Source organism: Mastigoproctus giganteus, chromosome 7 (genome assembly GCF_048544385.1).
Source record: "Mastigoproctus giganteus isolate SK-2022 chromosome 7, ASM4854438v1, whole genome shotgun sequence".
NCBI lineage: Eukaryota > Metazoa > Arthropoda > Arachnida > Uropygi > Thelyphonidae > Mastigoproctus > Mastigoproctus giganteus.
This window is the reverse complement of record NC_143581.1, coordinates 135,971,005-135,995,738: the sequence shown is the minus strand read 5'-3', so window position 1 is coordinate 135,995,738 and position 24,734 is coordinate 135,971,005. Positions and strand designations below refer to the sequence as shown.

Below are 24,734 nucleotides of genomic sequence, written 5' to 3'. Positions count from 1 at the left end.
CTGTCATTCTCTTAGGTGGCACCATGATAATGGTCAAAATGAAATTTTCTGTAAAGAATTTCAAAGGTTAAGTTACAAGAGATGCTGCCACACCTTACGACATGCAAATGAAGTGCACACTAAACAATGAGAGTTTTAAGTGAAGTCTTTGAAAATGGTAAGAAAGACGATGTGAATTTCAACTTCACCACAATAATTCAACGTGTGTAACACATATTACATACAAAACAAACAAAAGCTCCCACTTTGTTCTCAAACAAAACTGAACTGGCTCTACAATAAAGAAAGTAAGCAGGGAAAGAATATAGAAACGAAGGGCTCTAGTGTAATTCTCAGAAGAAAGAGCCACTGGGACACAGTCCATGTGGCTTGAATGTTGTGGGGGTTTCTCTGAAGTGCTTCCATGTAGTTCACCTGTCACAGGTTGTCAAATATTTTTTCAGAATTTTTAAACCAGAAAATGAAATATTAACTCTAGTTATTTACCCAAATTCTAGTTAGGCCGCAGGTTATTATCCAATATAGTATGAATGGGATCTAAAATAAAATTTATACTTTATTGTTCCTTTATTCAACTCTTAAAAATTATACAGAAAGTATCTTTGCAATTTTACCAAAATAATTTACCTAAGTCCGAAGTTACATAACTCTGGCTTACGCAAATCAGAGACAAATTGTACACTGAGCGGACAGAAATAACAGGATACTTACCTAGTGAAAGTTAGGCCCACCATTTGCCCGGATATGACACACACGGTGAGGCATTGAGTTCATTAGTTCACAAAAGCATTCCATGGGTATTTCCATCCATGCTTGCTGCACCGCTGTCCATAATTCTGTTGCATTCTTGGGTAGAGAATCCAAAGCTCAAATGGACCTTTCCACAGCATCCAAAAAGATGCTCCACAGAATTTCCGTCTGGTGAATGTGGAGGCCATTCCATGGTGGTAAATCCTGCAGAATGCGCTTCGAATCATACTCTAGTCACCAGGGCTCTGTGGGGAGGCACACTGTCCTGCTGGAACAGTCCATTGCCCTGTGGATGCGCAATGACCATGAAGGGATGCAGCTGGTCTGCAAGGATGGACTCATAACCTAGAACATTCAGAGATGTGTCTAAATGTACCAAAGGTCCCAATGTGTGCCAAATGAACATGCATCAGGTCATTACTGACCGTCCACCTGCCTGTTTATATGATGCGTGCATAGCTTTCTATGCTTTTCGGCCAGATACGCATCCTTCCATCTGCTCAAAAACCAGAAATGGAACTCATCGGACTGGGAGACCCGTCTCCAATCATCCAAGGACAACTACCGATGTTGTTTCGCCCAGTTGAGGTGTAGAACCCTGTGTTTTGGTGTTAGCAATGGGACTCTGGTGGGTCTGTGGCTCCCATAACATATTGCAACTAATGATTGCCTGATAGTCTTGGTGGAGATGTTTCTGGCACCTCCTTCGTTGAAGTTGGCAGTGATTTGTGCCACTGCTGCTCTCTGGTTGGCTGAAACAATGCGAGACAGACGTCGACGGCCAAGTTCATCCACCACCTTTCTCCACCCATGGCGCCATCCACAGTGAGATGTTATTCTGGACATGGCGTATTACCGATACACTCTAGATACTGAAGAACAGAGATAGTGCAATTTCGGTACCACCTCCACAACAGAGTGGCCAATGCATCGGGCACCCACTATCATCCCTCTTTCAAAGTCAGTTAACTCACAACGTTTATCCATACTGACATAAAATTACCGTCTACATGAATGCAGTAATACAGTGTACCTATATTCCTGCCAAGTGATGGGTTCATCCACTAGCGAGGGGTGAGAGCACTGCATTGCCCAGGAAGCCTATGAATTCAGTCCTTTCAGTGTATAAGATAAGATCATTTTCAGAAAATGACTAAAAAAAAAACGAGAAAAGATGAATAACTAAGTTGGAAAAGAAAACTTAGATGATGTTAATATGGACAAGGAATTAAATCACAAACTTATTAGTTTTATCTTAAACAACCATTCTTTTGATTATTCCTTAATGGTCCATTAAATTCTTTTAAAACTATTAGACTCATCATATTATTAGAAATTTGATGAACCTTCTGAAGGCTTAAAGAAGCCAAGTAATTCACAAGTAGACTTGCCAAAGAAAGCAGGTAAAGAATAGTTTTAAGGAATGAAAGCAGAAATTCAAAAACCCACAGAAAATGATATTGCCATGGCACCAGGAATTTATTCTTGTTGAAAATAACATTGCTACACAAAAAAAATTAAAAGGAACAGAATCAGACCATAAAATATAAGAAACCTGTACAAAAGAATAAAAGAATAGAATAAAATCTCAAAACCCAGAAATAACATAATAAGATAAAAATAGGGAAAAAAATAGCCAGACCTCTCTTTAACAAACTTCCATATAGCGAATTATTCTGCTAAGCAAACTTTTTCGATTATCCCTTGGTCATTACAATGAAAATAGTTTCTGTATAACAAAGAAAAATTTCCATATAGTGAATTGATTTTAAGAGATCAGGGTACACACTGTTTGCACCTCTAGCCATTAGGCAATAGAGCTGGTGCTGTAGAAATCACAAATTAAGAGCTAAAAGGCTTAAGAATTAATCCCTTCAGTTTTTAAGAGGTAAAGGATTAATTCTGAAATGAACGAATTAAGCGCTAAAACATTCCACAATCTAGTGGTGTGAGTAAAACCTATTCACAGCTTGTATTGTACCAAGAAGTTGCATTGGTCAATTACTATTTGTGTCCACAGCCATTGGAAAAGATTAAGGCATACTCCCGACACGGACAAGGGCTCTGGTCAACTTGTTTTCTACTGTAAGCATCCTAATAGAGAATTAGGAGAGAGTGATTTTCCTTTATACAAGAAATGCATCTGTTATTTCACAGAAATGAGCCATCCACAATTTCACAAAATTTCACCTGTCTTTGTTTATGGTAGGTACAAGTGGTCCCTAAATCAGTTTTGTTTTAGTTGCTGTGCAAGTAACCTTACAATGTCTAAGAGTGTATATCCTTGAGTGTAGTGAAAAAAGTGGAAATGCTTAATAGGGGGGTTAAAGGGGAAAAAAAATAAATAAATTGTTTTGAAATTTGATATCCCTGCCTGTAGTGAGTCAATCAAGCCAAAAAACTGTTTCTACTGTTGGAGGAAATGGTACCCAGTCGGAAGCATGTGAAACATGCCTGTATAAAGATGAAGATGAAACCATTTTTAAATGGGTGAAGTTGATTCAAGACGAAAACATGTTGATATCAGAGCCATTGATAAAAGAAAAAAATCATGGAGGACTACGATTCCAAAGGCATATTCAATGTTGATGAAATGGGTCTATTTTTAAAATGTTTGCTGAACAAGACACTGACTTTTAAAGGTGATAAATGTGGTAAAAATAGTAGGGAGGCAATTACAGTTTTGGTTGGTGCAAATATGGCTATTAATGAAAAACTGAAGCGTTTGGTAACAGGCAAAAGGAAACAACCCTGATGTTTCAAAGCAGTAAAGTCGTTAGAGTAGCACTACCAAGTACAACAAAAAATTTTGGATGATAGGTGAAATTTTTAAACAGTGGATTTTAAATTTCGAAAGAAAGATGATGAAAGAGAAAACAGAGAAGTTGTATTGATTGTCGACAAGTGCCCTGCCTACCTCCACTCGGTAATTTCGAAACATACAAGTGTGAAGCTTGTTTTCTTTGCCCTGAATTCCTCTTCTAAACTGCAGCAAATGGACCACAGCATTATCAAGAATTTGAAAATGCACCACCAAAGGCATATACTGAAAAAAATTATGCTGAGAATAGAAACCAACCAACCTATGGATTATGTTATATATTTGTGGATGTGCACATCAGAGTTGGTGAAAGTATAGAGACAAGATATAATGAAAACAACCATTGAAAATTGTTTTGCTAAAATTCCAATTAACAGCAATGAGAGGGACTGTATTGGGAAGAACTCAGAGTGAGATTTTTCATCAGTGAAAAAATTTTTCAAGAAACTATTCTTGAAAAATTTTTAGGAGTTGATAACGATGTCACAATAGCAAAATATCCAAGTGACTCCAACGTTTTGGAGAGTATTAAAAGAATTACTGACAATATCAATGATGAGATGGACGAAAATAAGGGCAACGAAGGCAATATTAAACTTTCCAAACATGAAATGTTGGCAGCATTTGAAACTTTACATTGAGGCCTTCAATGTAAGGCCTCCAATTATTTAAGACACTTTTAAGTTCTTAATTTAAGAAATAAAGAACTTAAAAGTTTACTAATATATTTTGCGCATTGTTTAAGTACCCACATCTTAATATATTAGCAGTTTTTAAGGGTTAGAAAATTTATTCATTCCCACTTATTTCTTCGCGTCTTTTACTATATTTCTGAAGGTTGAATTAGCATTTTTCATTGTTGAAAACGCATTTCTTTATAATGAAATTACTGCTTAACAATTTTTTTTCAAGTGAACAATTGATTTTGTTATATAGAGTTCTGATTGAACATGAAAGATGGAAGAAGTATTTTAAAACAGTGAATTGTTGCCTAGTTGTTTAATTTTTTATAAAACACTTCATCAGCTTGGAAGATTATTTGGCAATAATCTGCCAATCCAAAATGCTCATCATAGAAACTTATAAATAGATATTGAGGAATAATGAATAAATAGGTTATATTGAAGTTTGATAAATTAAAATGACATATTTAAATGTAATCACTTAGAAGGAATAAAACACTAGAATGAAGGGGATGAATTGCATTAGTCCAATAGATATGTATGATTTAACTGTTGATCATTCATATTAGATTGCTGATGAACTCTATAAGTATTCTGCATTCTACATTCATATAAGCAATTTATAGAAGTTACTAGAAGTTTCTCAAATAATAACAGACAAATAAATTATATGGTGCTAAATCAGAGGAGAATAAGACACAAATTGTTGAATCTAAATGTAAAAGGCAAGCAGAGTGCATGGGATCAATTCAATCATATTTAGGGAGGCAGCAGAGGAGCTAAACAAAACCTTAGTTATGATAAGAGCATCACCATATCTTTCATTTGGAACTTTACTGGTACTCACTTAATATTATAATAAAGAAAAAAAAAAAAAAACATTAAGATAGAATTTAAAGTTATTTAAAAACAGTCACCACAAGGTTCAAATAGAAGTAGTTTTAAGTGCTTGGTTCCGTGTAGGATGCAGTCATCTTATGCTTATTTTTCTAAGGGGGATAGTGATGTTCCTATGTGTGAGTACTCTAACACTATTTTAAGGATTTTTAAGTGATTATCCTCATTATATTTGTGAGCAGCATTTATATTTTACTAATTTTTGCCATCTGATTGAGATACACTCATTCAGATTTCATCTAAGAGATATAATAGATAATATATCTGAATTTAAATTTCTGCAATTTATTAATTTATATAATTAGTGATGGTATTAGCAAGTGATGAAAGAAAACGAGCTTATTCAGCTTCAGCACAAAAAAAAAAAAAAAAAAACCCCACAATTTCAAAACACATGCCCATCCCCTCTTATGGTTTCTCTAGTTTCCCTTGAATTTATTCTAATTACCCATGCTGACAATGCCAAATGAAGTTTGTTTGACCATTTATCTACCTGCTGGCTGAAGGACGCAGAAATTTCAGGGAATGACCAGCGCATATCCCCGGAGCAATATGGCCTCAGTTGCTAATGCTCCTAAAAACTAAACAACAAAATAGGTGCCTAGTCTCCAGACACTGTAATTTTGTAATTTGCAAAACTTAAGCCTTTCTTCATAAGATCAACCCTTTGTTCCATTCAGTAATCTTATTACCTTCTCTGCACTCACTCCAGAAGCTCTACATCCTTCCTAAAATGAGGCTTCTAGACCTTTATACAGTATTCAAGGCACCATGACGTGTCTCAAGACAAGACACCATGAGCTATTCTTGCAGAATGTGTGCACTGCTCAGAAAACTTCATATCAGCCTGCACAATTCCTTACTCCCAAGTCCTTTTCATTCTCTAACACTGTAAATGTAGTAGCACACAGTTGATACATTACTCTGGGGTTACTGCTCCCATATACTGCACTTTACATTTCTCAATTTTAAATTTCAGTTGCCACCTCTCAGCCCATCTGCTCAACTTTTCTAGATCTTGTTGCAGCAGGCTACTGTCATTAACAACCCCCAACTTTGTATCTTCTGCAAACTTAGACATTAAGCCTGAAAAACTATAACTAATATCATTAATAAATACAGAAAATAACAAGGGACCCAACAATGAACCCTGAGGGACTCCACTAATAACGTTAGTCTACAAAGAGCAGTGTCGATTGATTACCACTCTCTGTCTTCTCCCCCTCAGCCACCCCTTTATCCACAGCAGCAATTTGCCTCCAATGCCACACTGCTCCAATTTGTGCAGCAGTCTTCCATATGCAACAGTATCAAAAGCCTTTTTAAGATCCAAGTATATAATATCAAACTTATTCCCTGCATCCAGTTCTTTTGGGACCGCATCATAGTATTCAAACAAATTGGTCAGACAAGACTTCCCCTTAACAAAACCATGCTGTATCTAAGCTATAACTGAAGTCTTGTCTAGATGTTCCTGCAGTGCTTCTTTAACCAGTGACTCCATTAATTTCCCTGGAACAGAAGTTAAACTAACAGGTCTGTAATTACTTCTGTTGCCTTTAGATCCTCCTTTATGAACTGGGGTCATATTTGCACATCTCCAGTCCATGGGTCCATCCCCTGAATCCAAGAAAACTCCGATACATATGACTAAGGGTTTGCTTACTTTCTTTGTTGCCTCCTTTAATATAACTGGATAGATCCCATCCACCCCAGGTGTCTTTCTTATGTTCATCTTCAACAATTTCTCCTCCATTTTGCTCTCTGTTATTACAAAATCATATAGTTCACTGCCAGAGTTTAATTCACCTATGGCATACCCCTCGCTGAATAACTCCTCATGTTTGAATGTAGATGCAAAATACTCCTTTAGTTTATTAGCTACCTGCGTAGGATAATCAACAGTTGAACCATCGATATCCAGTGGACCAATCTGATTCATCCCCTTCCTTCTAGAGTTTACATAAGTAAAGAACTCTTTGCTGTTTTTCTTTGCATTCTTTGCCAAAGATTTCTCATAATCTGCCTTTGCCTGCCTAAGGCAAAGGCAGATTATGAGAAATGACTTGGTTACAGGCATCTTATATCTATCATAGGCTTCTCTGTCACCCATTAAACCACTGAGATACACTCAATCAGATTTCATCTAACACAGTTAATATATCTGAATTTAAATTTCTGCAATTTATTAATTTATATAATTAGTGAGAGTATTAGCAAGTGATGAAAGAAAACAAGTTTATTCAGTGCTTCAGCAAAAAAAAAAATATATATATGTATTTATATGTATCCCATGCATTTTTCTTTTCTGCCACATGTCTCATTAGTTCATCTGATATCCATTTAAGCCTAAACCTTGAAAAATATTTCTTAGGTTGTATGAAAAGCCTAGTAGCTTCAAAGATTAATTCTTTGAACCTCCCATTTTGAATCTACTGTTGGTAACATCATCAGTTGGTCCCACCTATAGAATTTAAATACTAACTCAGACCTCCGTAGTTGTCTTTTTTGAAAGCAAAAACCCTTCCCTTTATCCCTGATGGTAGTTACCTCTTTGAGTAATACCATCTGCAAATTTAGACATTAAGCCTGATATACTTTTAATATTATTAATAAATATAGAAAACAAAGATTCCTGGATTGAACTTTATTGATGTGGAGGCAAACAAGAAGTTTGTTGAAATGCAGTCTAATCATTTTCTTGACTTGTTTAACCATTGCCTTGATGTCACACTTTTTCTGGACATTTGGAAAGGGCCAATCTCTGCCTCATCTTGAAGAACCCGACTATGCCATCAAAGCTTCCAAGGTCCAAATGGCCGATAGCAGTGCACTCAACTTAAAGTATTTGAATATCTTAATCTCCAGTTCCACTACAATACAAGCCCCAATCCTGGCCATTGTGCTGATGATGCCCTCCACCAAGAGCAGCTTCAAATTCTACATCCAAATACTTCTGGTCATATCAGTTGATTTCGGCAGAGAATTTGACCTGCTGTGGTGGCCTAATATCCTGCACAGACATAGATAAGCTCACACACAATAAACCTTTACTGCTGCATACAAGTCTCTTAATAATAGGAGAATCACTGTCACCAATGCCTTTCATTGTGTTACCAAACCTGTAACATAACCCTTTTTCGCCCAAGTACAGCTTTTTTTGGAATGTGGTCATGGACATTTTGCTTAACCTGGATTTAGGCAATGACGCCACTCAGGCCTTTGTGGAGGACATAATTCTGACTGTTCCTAGGAAATCCAGAGCATCTCTGTGAACTGCTTCTAAACGAGTCCTACTAAACCCACTAGAGTGAGCAAAATTACACATATTCGCCATATCTCCGGTAAAAACAATCTTGATATACTCAGAGGATCCCTAAAAACGAAAGGCGTCACCAAATCAAAATCGCAGGAAGGACCATTAAATTGGTGCCTGAATTCATGTATTAGCATTAGCAGAGGCATATGATGCAAGAAAGCAAGCTTATACAGCATCGGCAAAAAAAAAAAAAAAACAAAAAAAACCCACTCCCATTTCACCCCTCCGTACATTCCAAATACCTGTCTAGCTCAACCTTAAATTTATTTAGTTGATAAATTTATTAAATTTATCAACTTCCAACAACAAAAGATAGAAGTCTGTTCCACCAATCAACTACCCGCTGGCTAAAGGCAAACTTCCGCACATGTCTACAACTGTCTTTCGTCAATTTGAATTTATGCCCTCTCAGGTAATTATTCTGAGGAAGAAGAAGAATCCCATCAGCAGTGGGCATGCTCAAACCATTCAAGGCTTTATACACCTCAATCAGATCACCTCGCAGGTGCCTAGTCTCCAGACACTGTAATCTGCAAAACTTTAGCCTTTCTTCGTAAGATCAACCCTTCATTCCATTCACTAATTTTGTTGCCCTTCTCTGTACTTTCCAAAAGCTCAACATCCTTCTTAAAATGAGGCCTCCAGACCTATACTGTATGCAGTACGCAAGGTGTGGATTAACCATTGCCTTATAAAGGGGGATAATCACCTACTTATTCCTGGTAGAAAAATTATTGTATATCATTGAGAAGACACCATGAGCTACTCTTGCAGACCGCCTGCGCTGTTCAAAAAACTTCATATCTGCCTGCACAATTACGTTACACTGGGGCTACTGCTTTCCATATGAAGTATTTTACATTTGTCAATGTTAAACTTCATTTGCCACCTCTCAGCCCATCTCCTCAACTTTTCCAGATCCTGTTGCAGCAGTGTATTGTCATTAGTGTCCTTAACAACCCTGCCAACCTTTGTATCTTCTGCAAACTTGGACATCAAAACTTGATATACCATCATCAATATATTATAAATACACAAAACAACAATGGACCCAACACTGAACCCTGAGGGACTCCACTAACAAAATTAGTCCATGAAGAGCAGTGTCCATTGCTTAACACTCTCTGTCTTCTCCCACTCAACCATCCCTTTATCCATAGCAGCAATTTGCCTCAAATGCCACACTACTCCAAATTGTTCAGCAGTCTTCCACGTGCAACAGTATCAAAGGCTTTTCAAAGATCCAAATATATGATATCAAAGTTATTCTCTACATCCAGTTCCCTTGTGACCACATCAGAGTATCCAATCAAATTGGTCAGACAAGACTTTCCTTTAACAAAACCATGCTGTGTCCGAGCTATAACATGTGTTGTCTTGTCTAGATGATCCTGCAGTGCTTCGTTAACCAGTAGCTCCATTAATTTCCCTGGAACAAAAGTTAAACTAACAGGTCTATAATTACGTGAGTCGCCCTTTGATCCTCCTTTGAGAATTGGGGATCACATTTGCACAACTCTAGTCCATGGGTAGCTCTCCCGAGTCCAAGGAAGCTCTCATAATTATGACTAAGCATTTGCTTACTTACTTCCTTCCTTTGCTGCCTCCTTTAATATAAGTGGATAGATCCCATCTAACCCGGGTGCCTTTTTTATATTTATCTTCAACTATTTCTCCTCCACTTTCCTCTCAGTTATTACAAAATCATCTAGCTCACTGCCAGAGTTGCATACACCTCTGGCATTCCCCTCCCTTAATAACTTCTCATGTGTGAATGTAGTTGCAAAATACTCATTTAGTTTGTTAGTCACCTGAGCAGAATCATCAACAGTTGAACCATCAATGGATATGGACCAATCTGATTCATCTCCTTCCTTCTAGAGTTTACATAAGTAAAGAAGTCTTCGATGTTTTTCTTTGCATCCTTTGCCAAAGATTTCTCATAAACTGCCTTTGCTGTCTAACCTCCTTTGTGACTTGGTTGCAGACCATCTTATATCTATCATAGGCTTCCATGTCACCCATTAATTTATATATATCCCATATAAATATGGGATACATATAAATTCTCCGCCACATGTGTCATAAATTCATCTGACATCCATTTAGGCCTAAATATTGAACAATATTTCTTAGTTGGTATGAAAAGCCTAGTAGTTTCCAAGGTTATATTTTTGAATTCTTACCATTCTGAAATTGCTGTTGGTGACATCATTAGTTTATCTCACCGTATAGAAATTAAATACTGTCTCAGACCTCCTTATCACCTTTACAAAAGCAAAAACCCTTCCCTTTACCCCTGATGGTAGTTACCTCTTGGAGTAAATCCCACTTGAGCACACTGTGATCACTGCCACCTAGTGGTTCCTTTATCTGCAGATTCTTAATGCATGAAGAATGACTACTGATAATCAGATCAAGAGTATTACTCCCTCTAGTTGTCTCCCGAACATGCTGATGTAGAAAACAATCATCCAATAAATTCACAATAGCCTTGCTTGTGTGTGAGTGACCAATTCACAAATTCCAGTCAATATCTATTAATATCAACCAGTAAAATCTATTAATCTTGTGTAAAATCTATTAATCTTGTCGAACTTCATTGGCAATTAAATTGTAATTTTAACTATACATATAACCACTTAGGTTAAGGAACATAAATAATTAGTAAAAATAAATAATTAATACATAACTTGATACAGAAGTTATATAAAGGGATTTCGTAGATAACACTCGTTACTGAAGCGCGATACAGCATATCCGGAATTCGGTAGCATTAGCTTTGTATAGTATAGTGCATAATATAATATTGTCAATTAATCAGTACATCTATTAATTTTGTTAAACTTCATTGTCAATTAAATTGTACTTTTAACTATATATATATAACGACTTAGAGTACAAACGTAGCAAATAATTAATACATACTTGATACGGAAGTTATATAAAGGGAACTCGTAGATAACACTCGATACCGAAAAATAAATATAGCGTTATAACTGTGTTAAGATACAAGTTTAAGGTTTTAATTTTGTTCTGAAATTGTAATTTTATTGACATTTAAATCGAAATCATGACTCTGACCAGAGCAGCAAAGCAAAAGGCTCAAGCTAATGGGAGTGCTGTGACTCAGGGGAGAACTGAGGGGGGCGGTTGCCCCCTGAATCACGGCCTTTTAAGATGCACTGTTTGCTTGATGTTTGCGGAGCAATCGGGTACGGGACATGATACTGCCATGGGGGATGTCTTTGTGTGTGCACGATGCAAGGAGTGCAAGGAAATTAGGCGACAACTCGGCGTTGTTATGGGCCTATATGAGACCTTGAAGGACAGGGTGGATGCCCTCGAAGGAAATAAATTGAGGGGCCCATCAAGCTCTCAGCTGCCCACATCAACACCAGAGCTTGGACTTGGTCATCTTGCAACACAGAGGCAGCCCCCAAGGCAGAATGCGCTGGTCCAACAGGAACTAGTAGTTGTTGGTGACTCAATTGTCAGGGAAACGGGGAACATGCTTTGTAAAAAGGATAGGTGGAACAGGACCAGGGTATGTCTGCCAGGGGCAAAGGTTGATGACGTTGTAGAGCAGATATCATCTTTTAAGGGCACAAAAGGTGATATAGTTGTACACGTTGGCACTAATGATATTAAGAGTAGGAGACCAGCGGAATTACTTAACAAGTACAGGTCACTGTTGAAAAAAAGCCGTGAAGTAGGGTTGAATTTGAAAGTGTCTGCAATTCTGCCCAGACACGATAGGAGGGAGTATATGATGAGAGCCTTGTCGATCAATTCGGCCCTGGAAAGATTGTGCAAGGCTGAAGGGGTAGAATTTTTTTCAGCCTGGACTGTACTTGTTAACAGGAGAGATTGCTTCTACAGGGATGGGATACACTTAAATAGAAAGGGTGCAAGAATATTTGCTGATGCTATCGAGGCAGTGTTAGGTGGGTCAGAAAACTGCTAGCTTGGGGGGAGACAAAGACTAATGGATTAACAGTAGCCACGGGCAGAGGTGAAAGAGATTCTTGCACTGCTTCTATTGGAATGAGCAGAAGCCTGAAAAACAAGATGCAGGATATTTCAGAGACTGCTGGAAGTCATTGCGGTACAAGTAAACACATGGGTTGTGTTAGGGTAGCTAAGAATAGAAACAGGTGCATGTATACTTGCGTGTACACTAATGCTAGGAGTTTAGTAAATAAATTTGATGAATTTGAGGTATTACTCAAAACATCAAAGGCAGATATTGTTGGGATATCAGAGACGTGGTGTCACACAGATATAAAGAATGCAGAACTGGAATTTGGGGAGTACAACGTCTACAGAAAGGATAGACAGGATAGGAAGGGAGGAGGGGTTATGCTATTAGTTAAAAAACACATAAAATCCAAGGAAGTGAAGCCAGTTGACATCGCTGTACAGTGCAGTGTTGAGTCAGTTTGGTGTGACATAAGCATAGGTAAATCAAAATTGAGAGTAGGAGTGTGCTATAGGCCTAATGACTCTGATGAGTATAAGATACTGTACAGGGAAATAGAGTGGGCCAGTAAATCAGAGAGTCTTATAATGGGGGATTTTAATTTCCCAGATATTGACTGGAATTTGTGGGTTGGTCACTCACACACTAGCAAGGCTTTTGTGGATTTATTGGATGATTGTTTTCTGCACCAGCATGTTCAGGAGGCAACTAGAGGGAGTAATACTCTTGATCTGATTATCAGTAGTGATTCTTCATGCATTAGGAATCTGCAGATAAATGAACCACTGGGTGGCAGTGATCACAGTGTGCTGAAGTGGGATTTACTCAAGGAGGTAACTACCATCAGAGGTAAAGGGAAGGGTTTTTGCTTTCGTAAAGGCGACTATGATGGTCTGAGACAGTATTTAAATTCTATACAGTGGGACCAACTGATGATGTTGCCAACAGCAAATTCAAAATGGGAAGCATTCAAGGAACTAATCTTGGAAGCTACCAGGCTTTACATACCAACCAAGAAATATTGTTCAAGGTTCAGGCCTAAATGGTTGTCAGATGAACTAATGAGACATATGGCAGAGAAGAAAAATGCATGGGATACATACAAATTAATGGGTGACGTGGAAGCCTATGATAGATATAAGTTGGTCTGTAACCAAGTCACAAAGGAGATTAGGCAGGCAAAGGCAGATTATGAGAAATCCTTGGCAAAGGATGCAAAGAAAAACAGAAAAGAGTTCTTTACCTATTTAAACTCAAGAAGGAAAGGGATGAATCAGATTGGTCCACTGGATGTTGATGGTTCAACAGTTGAGGATCCAGCTCAGGTGGCTAACAATCTAAACGAGTATTTTGCATCTACATTCACACATGAGGAGTTATTCAGGAAGGGGAATGTCGTAGGTGAAGTAAACATTGGCAGTGAGCTAGATGATTTTCTAATAACTGAGAGGAAAGTGGAGGAGAAATTGTTGAGGATAAACATAAAAAAGGCACCCGGGGTGGATGGGATCTATCCAGTTATATTAAAGGAGGCAGCAAAGGAAGTAAGCAAACCCCTACCCATAATTATGAGAGCTTCTTTGGACTCAGGGGAGGTACCCATGGACTGGAGATGTGCAAATGTAACCCCAATTCACAAAGGAGGATCAAAGGCTGACACAAGTAATTATAGACCTGTTAGTTTAACTTCGGTTCCAGGAAAATTAATGGAGGCACTGGTTAAAGAAGCACTGCAGGATCATCTGGACAAGAATTCAGTTATAGCTCAGACACAGCATGGGTTTGTTAAGGGCAGGTCTTGTCTGACCAATTTGATTGGATACTATGATGTAGTCACAAAAGAACTGGATGCAGGGAATAACTTTGATATTATATATTTGGATCTTAGAAAGGCTTTTGATACTGTTGCGCATGGAAGACTGCTGCACAAATTGGAGAAGTGTGGAATTCGAGGCAAATTGCTGCTATGGATAAAGGGATGGTTGAGTGGCAGAAGACAGAGAGTGGTAATCAATGGACACTGCTCAACGTGGACTAATGTTATTAGTGGAGTTCCTCAGGGTTCAGTGTTGGGTCCATTGTTGTTTTCTGTATTTATAAATGATATTGATGATGGTGTATCAGGCTTAATGTCCAAGTTTGCAGACGATCCAAAGGTTGGCAGGGTTGTTAAGGACACTACTGATACTATGCTGCTGCAACAGGATCTGGAAAGGTTGAGCAGATGGGCTGAGAGGTGGCAAATGAAGTTTAACATTGACAAATGTAAAGTACTACATATGGGAAACAGTAACCCCAGATCAACGTATCAACTCTGTGGTACTACGCTGACAGTGGTAGAGAATGAAAAGGACCTGGGGGTAATTGTGCAGGCAGATATGAAGTTCTCTGAGCAGTGCAGACGAGCTGCAAGAGTAGCTCATGGTGTCTTGTCAATGATATACAGGAATTTTTCTAGCAGGGACAGGGATGTGATTATTCCCTTGTATAAGGCATTGGTCAGGCCACACCTTGAGTACTGTATACAGGTCTGGAGGCCTCATTTCAAGAAGGATGTAGAGCTGCTGGAACGAGTACAGAGAAGGGCAACAAGATTAGTGAATGGAACAAAGGGTTGCTCTTACGAAGAAAGGCTTAAGTTTTGCAAATTACAGAGCCTGGAGACTAGGCATCGCCGAGGTGATCTGATAGAGGTGTACAAGGCTTTGAATGGCTTGAGCATGCTCAATGCCGATGGAATTCTTCCTCTTGCTCAGAATAATCACCTGAGAGGGCATAAATTCAAATTGAGGAAGGACGGATGTCGGATAGATGTGCGGAAATTCGCCTTTAGCCAGCGGGCAGTTGGTTTGTGGAATAGACTTCCATCGCTTGTTGTTGAAGTTGATAGCCTAAACAAATTTAAGGCTCAGCTGGACAGGTATTTCGAACGAATTGAGGGGTGAAATGGGAGTAGTGGTTGTTTTTTTTTTTTTGGCTGATGCTGAATAAGCTTGCTTTCTTGCATCATATGCCTCTACTAATGCTAATGCTAATGCTAATATCCGGGAAATTAAAATCCCCCATTATAAGACTCTTATTTATTGCCTCAGGTTACTCTATTTCCCTGTACAGTTTTTTATTATACTCTTCAGAGTCATTAGGCCTATAACACACTACTATACTCAATTTTGATCTCCCAGTCACACCAAACAAACTCAACACTGCACTGTCCAGCAATGTTGACTGGCTGCACTTCCTTGTATTTTCTGTGTTTCTTAACTAATAGCATAACCCCTCCTCCCTTCCTATACACATTGTACTCCCAAAATTCCTGTTCTACATTCCTTATATCTGTGTGACACCACATATCTGATATCCCAACAATATTTGACTTTGATGTTTTCCCATCATCTCAAATTCATCAAATTTATTTACCAAACTCCTAGCACTGGTGTACACACAAGTATACATTCCTATTCTTAGCTGCTCTAACACAACCCATGCATTTACTTGTACCAGAATTGCTCCCAACAGTCTCTGAAATACCCTGCATCTGGTTTTCCAGGCTGCCGCTCATTCCAATAGAAGCAGTTCAAGAATCAGTTTCCCTTCTGCCGGCGGCTACTGTTAATCTATTAGTCCATGTATCCCCCAAGCTAGCAGTTTTCCGACCCACCTAACACTGCCTCGGGGTCATCCTAGACCCAAGCTTATTTTTTAGCCTGATTTGATATCAACCACTGGAAGGTTAGAATCTATACTGAAATGGTAGCAAGGATCAGCAAGAATGACTGGGTCTTAAATTGCTGTTCCATAACGACTACTCTACAAAGCCATCTTCATCCAACTATTGTGTGATTTGCTGGAGTCTGATACACCCCAAGCAACAATTGCCTGCGACCAACAAAAACTCATCTCCATCCAACACAACACCCTTTTGACAATAGCCCAATTACTTATGCTGCAACAGCAATTACTTTTTACTTATGTTGTGTGACAATTACTTATGTTGTGAGAGCAATTTCTTATTACTTATGTTGTGTGACAATTACTTATGTTTTGAGAGCAAGTCAGGGGAGGTCTATACTTGTATCAGGACTTTGGTCCATGTCGTAATGCTTACATTGGGATGGACTGGTTTGAGGACATGAGTGTCGAAAACTAGAACTGCGTAGCCCAGGTTACAAACCCCAATGGATAAAGGGATGGTTGAGTGGTAAAAGAAATAGCAGTTATCAATGAGCACTGCACTCCATGGACTAATATTATTAGTGGAGTCCCCCAGGGTTCAGTGCTGGGCACATTGTTTTAAATATTTATTAATGATGTTAGTTCCTGTATAACCAAGAGGACCTCAAGAACTATTCAACCAGCTGTTTGCAGTGCTGGCAGAATGTACTTCCAGCTGTCCACTTACCCCTCTACGACTACCACAAAGTGTTCTTCCTTGCAAACTACCTCCACAGTCTGGAGTAACTAATTGGAATCTGGAGTAACAAACTAAAATGTTATATTACTCAGTTATTTGCTGCTGAAACAGAATGCAATTTTTTTTAATTTTATGTAAGTCTTCTTGAACATTATTCATTACTTTGTTTTAAAATGGATATTTGTAATTTTCTTCCATTTCCTGGCTGTGACCATTTACAAATTATATTTCCTTGGCAAACTTTTTAAGTTTGAAATTTTACTAACAAAATTTCCAAATTAATGGCAGCTTGATCCAATGTATTATAGAAAATATGAAATAATTATAGAATATTTCCTTGCTTTCTGATCGAACACTTTCATGTCACATCTTATTGAATTATAAAGCATTACAACAGGTTCTTCATTTCTTTTCATTTTTTTTGGTCTCTACTGACATAGAAATGTGATTAAAAGTTACACAAACTGGGAAAAATAACATTCTTTTCCACTTTTCCTTGCATATGATCAATAATTATTATTACATTACATAGTTTTAGGGTTTTCTGATGCAATTTAAAGTGTCTATGATATTGTCTTTTTTTATGTGTGTGCGTCTTTGACGGAAATACAAGTAAAAATATTCAGTAGTTACCTTCTTTTTGAAGGAATAACTGAATCCACTTCAAAACTACAATCTGATAGTATCATATCTGTCATTCAATTATCACTTCTGCAAAAACAGAAAAGGAAATTTGAATCTATGTTGAAGTTATTCAAAATTTGATAAAAAATTTATCAGGTTTATTTGCCATGAAATTAGTATTTAGCTTTCATGGTAAAAAATCCTTCAACAGTTGATATTGCTTTATCTGGAATGCAACAATAAATTTGTTGGAATAAATATCCAAATAATTTTTCGATTATTTATAATTTTATTCAAAAATAAAATTATAAATATATAAAATAAAATATGAAACTTCCAATGTTAGACCAAATTTGTCGCCTTAAAGATGATTTCTCCATATACATATACAACAGGATATGAAATTTAACATAAAATTTAGTTTGAAAATAACATTTTGAAATAAGGTATCCACATCAAGAAATTTTCCAATTACTAGTTTTTCTATTAAGGTTACATCAATACAAAAAGATAAAATGCAATTAAAACAGAAATAAAATAAACATGCCTTTTTTGAAAAACAAATTAATGAAATATCTCATTATACTTCTTTGAGAAACCTTCTGGTGGAGATTATGTACAGACATTTTACCATTATTTTATAACTTTGGCAATTTCTGCTTGTGTTATTAAATTTCTAAGAATTCAATAGCTCATGGGCCAAAGGTTCTGAGAGCAACAGTTTAAAAACTTCAAAAATTTCACCTGAACTCTCAATTGGAGAAGACTGCCTACTAGTTGAAAATGGCATTTGTTACAGCAGTTTCATACTTCAATAAGTAAAATTATTACAAGACAGCAGAGAATTAATTTTACAAGTGGCATTATCGCTACTCTGCATTCCTAAATCATTTTCTAACAATGTCATTTACACTGAAAGATAATGTAGATTTGTAACTGTAACACACACACACACACACACACACACACACACACACACACACACACACACACACACACACACACACACACACAATTGCACCGGCGCCTCCGTAGCCAGGTGGGAAGGAGCAGCAGTGCATAGCACACGCTTCTTGATTAGACCGGGGTTCGAGCCCGTCACCACCAAATACGGAGGATGCAGAAAGGTCAGGGAATGACCACCGCATATCCCGGAGCAATATGGCCTTAGTTGCTAATGCTCCTAAAAAAAAAAAACCAAATAATAAATAAATAACAATTGCACCTTAGTACGAGGAAAGTAGCAGTATTTTACTACGGCCTACATTTCATGCACCGAAGAGTGCATTTATATGCCAAAACCATTTACTTTCACTAATTGCAGATGGGTGTAAATTCAACTTATGAATGCACATAAAGCAACAAGACCTAAGCAAAACATCTTGGAAGGAACATTCTAGGCAAGCATGATCTTGGAAGGAACATTTAAGGCAAGCACGTTATAATCAAACAGAATTGGGCCACAGGTGTCACACTGTTTATTCTGTTTTTTTTTTTTTTTTTTTAAATTAAGAAGTGGATTTGTAGAGCAGTATGTAATAGACAGTTGTGAACTACAGAAAATAATAGTACATATTAAAAAATAAAAGTTACACTAACTTAAAACATTAAATGGGTGAATTCACTGCTGCAGTATTTCTTGTGCTAAATAAAAGTATATTTAATTTAAATACAATTATTAATATTTTAATATTAAATCTATTTATTCGTAAATAAACCATTGATGATCAACTGAATTTTTATGACTATATGAAAAATGGCTGGGAAATAAAGAGGCCATAAAAACCAATAATTGACAACTGACATTGTTTATTTCTTAATATATCTATTAAAGAATGCAGTATAATATAAAATATCACAGTGAAAATACTAATATTTCCACTACTGTTACAGAGAAAAACTAGCTATTCCTCTAAACAGATACTCACTGTTCTTTTTTCCTTTAACATTTAATTGAACATCATAGAAAGGTTCTACTCTGCTTGAAGTGTAGTCAACATGTTTACAACGGATGAAAGACTAAAATATACATAAAAAAATTCTTATTTTTCATTGCCTAAATCCCACTAAATGATAATAATAAAAAAAATTCAAACAGAAATAAACAAAAAATGTCTTCAATGAAATAAAAATTTAACTGATTGAATGCCTTCGATCTGTGAAAAGATGCCCAAGCATTATAACAGGGAAAATGGCTAATTACTTTACAAAAACCACAATATTCATTTAATATTTTGCAAATATGATATGTAAAAAATTTCAATAATATGTCTAGAAAAAGCCAACCCGGGTCCATAAAAAAACAAATCAACCCTGATGTCAAATTAGCCAATTTTTCTTAACCATTTGATTTGCAAATATTATGACATTTTTTAAACATTCCAATAATATATTTATTGATGTAATATATACCAATTACGATTAACTGGTGTGTGTGTAACATATTACTTACACAGAGGTTTTTGTACCGTGTTTATTAATTTAAAAATTAATATCTTAAAATGCAATTGCACAACATTCTATCTCAGATTGATTTTATATTTTATTAGAAGTCCTTCTAATTTTTTTTTTATGAAAATCCCCAATACAAGAGGTATTAGAACCAAGAGTACTTAGTACAGTGCATAGGTTGGAGGTTGAGAAAAAGAAAGAAAAAATTTGTTGACATTAGACTTAAACTTCTGTAGATTATAATTTTCAGGAAATATGTATGAAGGAAGGTTGTTCCAGAAAACCGAAGTCGAACGAATAAATGAGGAAGAAAAAAAGTTGGTTCTGCAAGTTTGAAGTTGGACAGTAAAAGGATATTGACTGCTGGTGGCACATGTTCAGACTGCTTTGAAAGAGAGAGCTGGAATTATAGAAGCAGAGACAGAACATCTATGAGTGGAGAGACTGTTAGAGATGAGTCATTAATTAACCTAACTGCCCTCTTCTGAATGAAATCTAGAAGCCTGAGAAAGGTTTTGGGGACATCGCCCCAGATGTGGGAACAATATTCCATGGAAGGATAAATATGCGATTTGTATGGAACAAAGAGCTGTTTGGAAGAAAAGTAACACTGAGAGCGAAAGAGAGAAACCCAGTATTCTAGATGTAGATGAAGCAATATTTGTTTTATATATATATATATATATATAGAGAGAGAGAGAGAGAGAGAGAGAGAGAGAGAGACTAGAGGTCAGGGTAATTCCCAATAGAAATATTGGATCTTGCCTAGAAATCACAGTCATCGAAAATAAGTATAGGATAAAATAAAATAATAATAATAATTAATAAGAGAAAAGGAAATAGACAACCTATGCGTTTCCCTCCTCCTTTGAAATCCAGATGACCTTTGAAAACTGTCAGCCTCTACCACCTGTGTAGGTAACTTATTCCAGAAATTTATAACTCTCCTGCTAAACATCTCTCCACCAACACTGTAACTTGAATTTATGGCCCCTAGTTCTAGAATCATTTATAACAACAAACATTTCATCCTCATTCTTTTCACTTATCCCTTTCAGAGACTTAAACACTTCAATCAAATCTACTGCAAGGTGCCTAGTTTACAAGCTGTGCAACCCACATTTGCCGATCTCATCAGGCAGTTAGCTGTCTTTGAATCCTTTCAACAAGCAACTTGAACCTTAGTTCAATGTATGGTCTAACAATAGCCTTATATAATGGGATTATGACGTTCTCATCTCTACTAGTAACTGTTCGATAAATCATCGATAGGACACCATGGTCCTACCTTGCAACCAGTCTACAATGCTTGCAGAACTTCATGTCTGACCGAATCGTAATAACCAAGGCCCTTTCCTCCACTACCGGCTTTAGTTCAACTCCACCAAATGTATAAGTTATTTTGGGGTTACTGTTCCCCAGGTGCAATACCTTATACCAGTGTTTCTCAACCTGCGTGCCGCAAGTATCCTTCAGGTGTGCCGGGGAAAATGTAAATAAAAAAAATTAACAAATCCAAGTTATATAATAAAAATTAATTGAAATGAAAAATTCATTTATTTACGCTGCATAAATGTAAATAAATGAAAAATTCGTTTATTTACCCAGCCCCTTCCGTCAGTCAATGTGACGTCACGTTTTGATTCCTAGCATTAGAACTGTTCATCTTTAATCGTCCAACAACGAATCGATTCACCTTTTGATTCCTAGTGTAGTAGGTCTGTTACCTTTATTCAGCCATATTTGAGAGCTCTCCCAGGCACCTTGCAGTTGTATAAGTGCAACTTGTAAGCAGTATGGTAAGAAATTTCCTTTGTGTTTAAAAAGTACTTTTTGTGTTTTTATATCTCTAAAACATCATATTCAGTTAATTCATTTTTAACAGGTATTTTAAATTAACTGTATTAGTACATTCTAGAAGTAACTTTATTTATTTTTTTTTTTTTTTTTTTTTAGAAATTATTAGTTGTGGATAAATATTTGGTGAAAGGAAATCAGAAGAGGCAAATAGATAACAACGAGCTTGGAGAAAATGACAAAGACAATTAACCATCAATATCAAAAAAGGAAGAAAACACTGTTGTAAATATGATGATGATTATTTGGCGATTTGATTTTTGTATACTGGTACCAAAGGCTGTCCTCTACCTTTATGTGTGGCAGGACCGTGCCGAGCCATTTTAGTACCCGAGGCAAGAATGAGATATTGTGCCCTCCTCTAAAATATTAAAAAAACAAAAAAAAAAAAAAAAAAAATTTTTTTAAATATGGCTTATTTAAAAGACATTTCTGGTACACATTTTAATAAAAATAAAAGGACGACAAAAAATAAATAAAAACTTAAAAGCAATTTTTATTCTCATAATCAATATTTATTATAAATATACAGGGTGATTCACTACCAGTGCGACAAACTTGCAGGAGGTGTAGGGGGCACAAATACAAATCGAAATCACATAGCATTACAGGGTCCGAAATGCCTTCATCATGCGGGAGGTCGCGTGAACAAAGAAGCAAAGAAAAAGAACAGAAACAGCAACTCGTTAGTGTAACAGAAATGATTTTAATGACAAGTTTTACATTGGCAAAAAGCCATGCTACAGAAGGTGTTCAAAAGTTCGACCAGAAGCAGTCACACAAGCTTCACAGTGCTGCCACATGGAATCCGTAACGTTCTGGAAGATTCCTGGCGTGTGTCGAATCTCCCCGGCAGCTACAGAGATGCGAGGGACGAGGTCTTCAACTGAATCAATGGGGGTCACGTACACCAATGTCTTCATTTGACCCCAGCAGAAGAATTTCAGGCATGATAGGTCCGGCAATCTAGCAGGCCAATGAACCAGACCACCATGACCTATCCGATGCTGTCCAAATGTAACGTTTAGATATTGGCGGACGTCATTGGTGTAATGTGGGGGAGCCCATCATGCTGGAACCAGATTGAGCGGCGCAACGACTGAGGAACATGTGCTTCATCAATAAGTTCGGGCAGGATTTGCTGCAGAAAGATCAAGTATGCTCTATCGTCCAGACGAGGGGGCAGAAGGTACAGTCCAATGAGCTGGTCTCCAAAAATGCCGGCCCAAACATAGACAGAGAAACGGCGTTGAGTTGCACGTGTTCGCGTACCATGGGGATTCTCCAAAGCCCACAAATGGGCATTATGTTGATTGAAGGTTCCCTCTCTTGTGAAACTTGCCTCATCCGTGAACAATACGGACGCAGCAAATGCGCTGTCTGCCGCACTCTGTTGAAGAAACCAAGTAGCAAAAGTCCTCCGGAGTGGATAATCCACAGGCTCCAATGATTGGACGCGTTGCAGATGGTATGAATTCATTTGGTTTGTTGACAGTATCTTCCATACAGTGGATTGGGAAATACCCAATCGTTGGCCTATCGCTCGAGTACTCGTACTCGGATTGCCTTCTGCAAGACGAAGGACATTCTCGTCATTGTCTGGCATCCTCGTTGTTCACTCTCGATTCATGGTACCTCTCGTGAAACAACCAGTGTCATGTAACCATCTGTGCACACGTGCAAAAATCGTATGATGAGGAGCACGCCTGTGCGGGAAACGTTCCTGGTACAAGCGCAGAGCGGCGCACCCATTACAGTCCGCAGCTCCATAGGCGAGGTGCATGTCGGCCAATTCAACGTTTGAATACTCGTCCATCCTACAGCCTGGGAAACCGGTTCGCAAATGCTGACTTCCAGCGGGATCGCTGTTCACGCAACCTCCCGTTCAACGTCCTCTACTGCATGACGAAGGCATTTCGGACCCTGCAATGCCATGCGAATCCGATTCATCTTTGGGACCCCTATACCTCCTGCAAGTTTGTCGCACTGGTAGTGACTCACCCTGTATACTCCTCTGACCGTTTGGTCGTCCCGGAGTATAAACAGAAAATTTATTTATTTATTATTATTATTATAATATAACAGATTTATTTATGTATCATTCATTACAAAAATTATTTAATCTTTCTTTTGGAGCCCCTTTCAGCATTTAACCTGAGGAAAGAGCCTGATTCACCTCACCCTCAGTATGGCTCTGATATGTGGTGTGGTTTAAAATTACTGAATGAATCAATGGTGCTGAGTAAATGCAGTGTCATTTTTCTACGAAACCTGAGAATTTATCATGGTGCTGAGTAAATGCAGTGTCATTTTTCTACGAAACCTGAGAATTTATCATCCAAAACTATGGAATATTTAAAAAGACCGTACCCCTCTACTAGAAAAGCAAGGTACAGAATTTTATAGTACGACTAAAATATCTATTTAGTAGATGAAGTGGCAAAAAAAAAAAAAAAAAAGAAGAAATCTCACCTGATTGTAGAAAGTCTGATTTTACCAGCATGTCGGGTAACCGTGAAAAATATTTTGGAAGAGGAAGCTGGAAAAAAATAATGACAGTACCACTATTGAGCAGCACAATTAACAGGCATATAAAAGAAATGTCCGATGATATTGAAGAACAAGTTGTTCAAGATATTAATAATTTTAGGCGACTGTTTGCGATGCAAGTAGATAATTCTGCAGAAAAGCCCAATTAATAGCATTTGTCAGGTTTATCGAAAACCACACTATTAATCGTGGGTGTTTTTTTTTTTTTTTTTTTGTACAGAACTCACCGAAAGAACAACCAGCCAGGATCTTTTTGAAGTAACGGATAATTATTTATAAAAGTGGTACATTGTGGAAGTTGTGTGTCGGCATTTGTACCGATCATGGTTCCACGACGACAGCACTAAAAGAATTCATAAACTTAGTAAAACAACACAATTCAAATATTA

At 37.3% G+C, this 24,734-nt stretch overlaps 1 protein-coding gene across 1 annotated transcript in view; it reads right to left on the bottom strand.

Annotated features, from left to right (window-relative positions):
* Nucleotides 1-24,734, bottom strand: part of Usp7 (Ubiquitin-specific protease 7) — a 518,151-nt gene that overhangs the window by 260,897 nt on the left and 232,520 nt on the right. Inside the window, exon 12 of the mRNA XM_090378438.1 lies at nucleotides 19,416-19,506. Within this exon, the coding sequence (XP_090234564.1) occupies nucleotides 19,416-19,506 (91 nt within the window). The remainder of the gene's footprint in view (nucleotides 1-19,415; nucleotides 19,507-24,734) is intronic.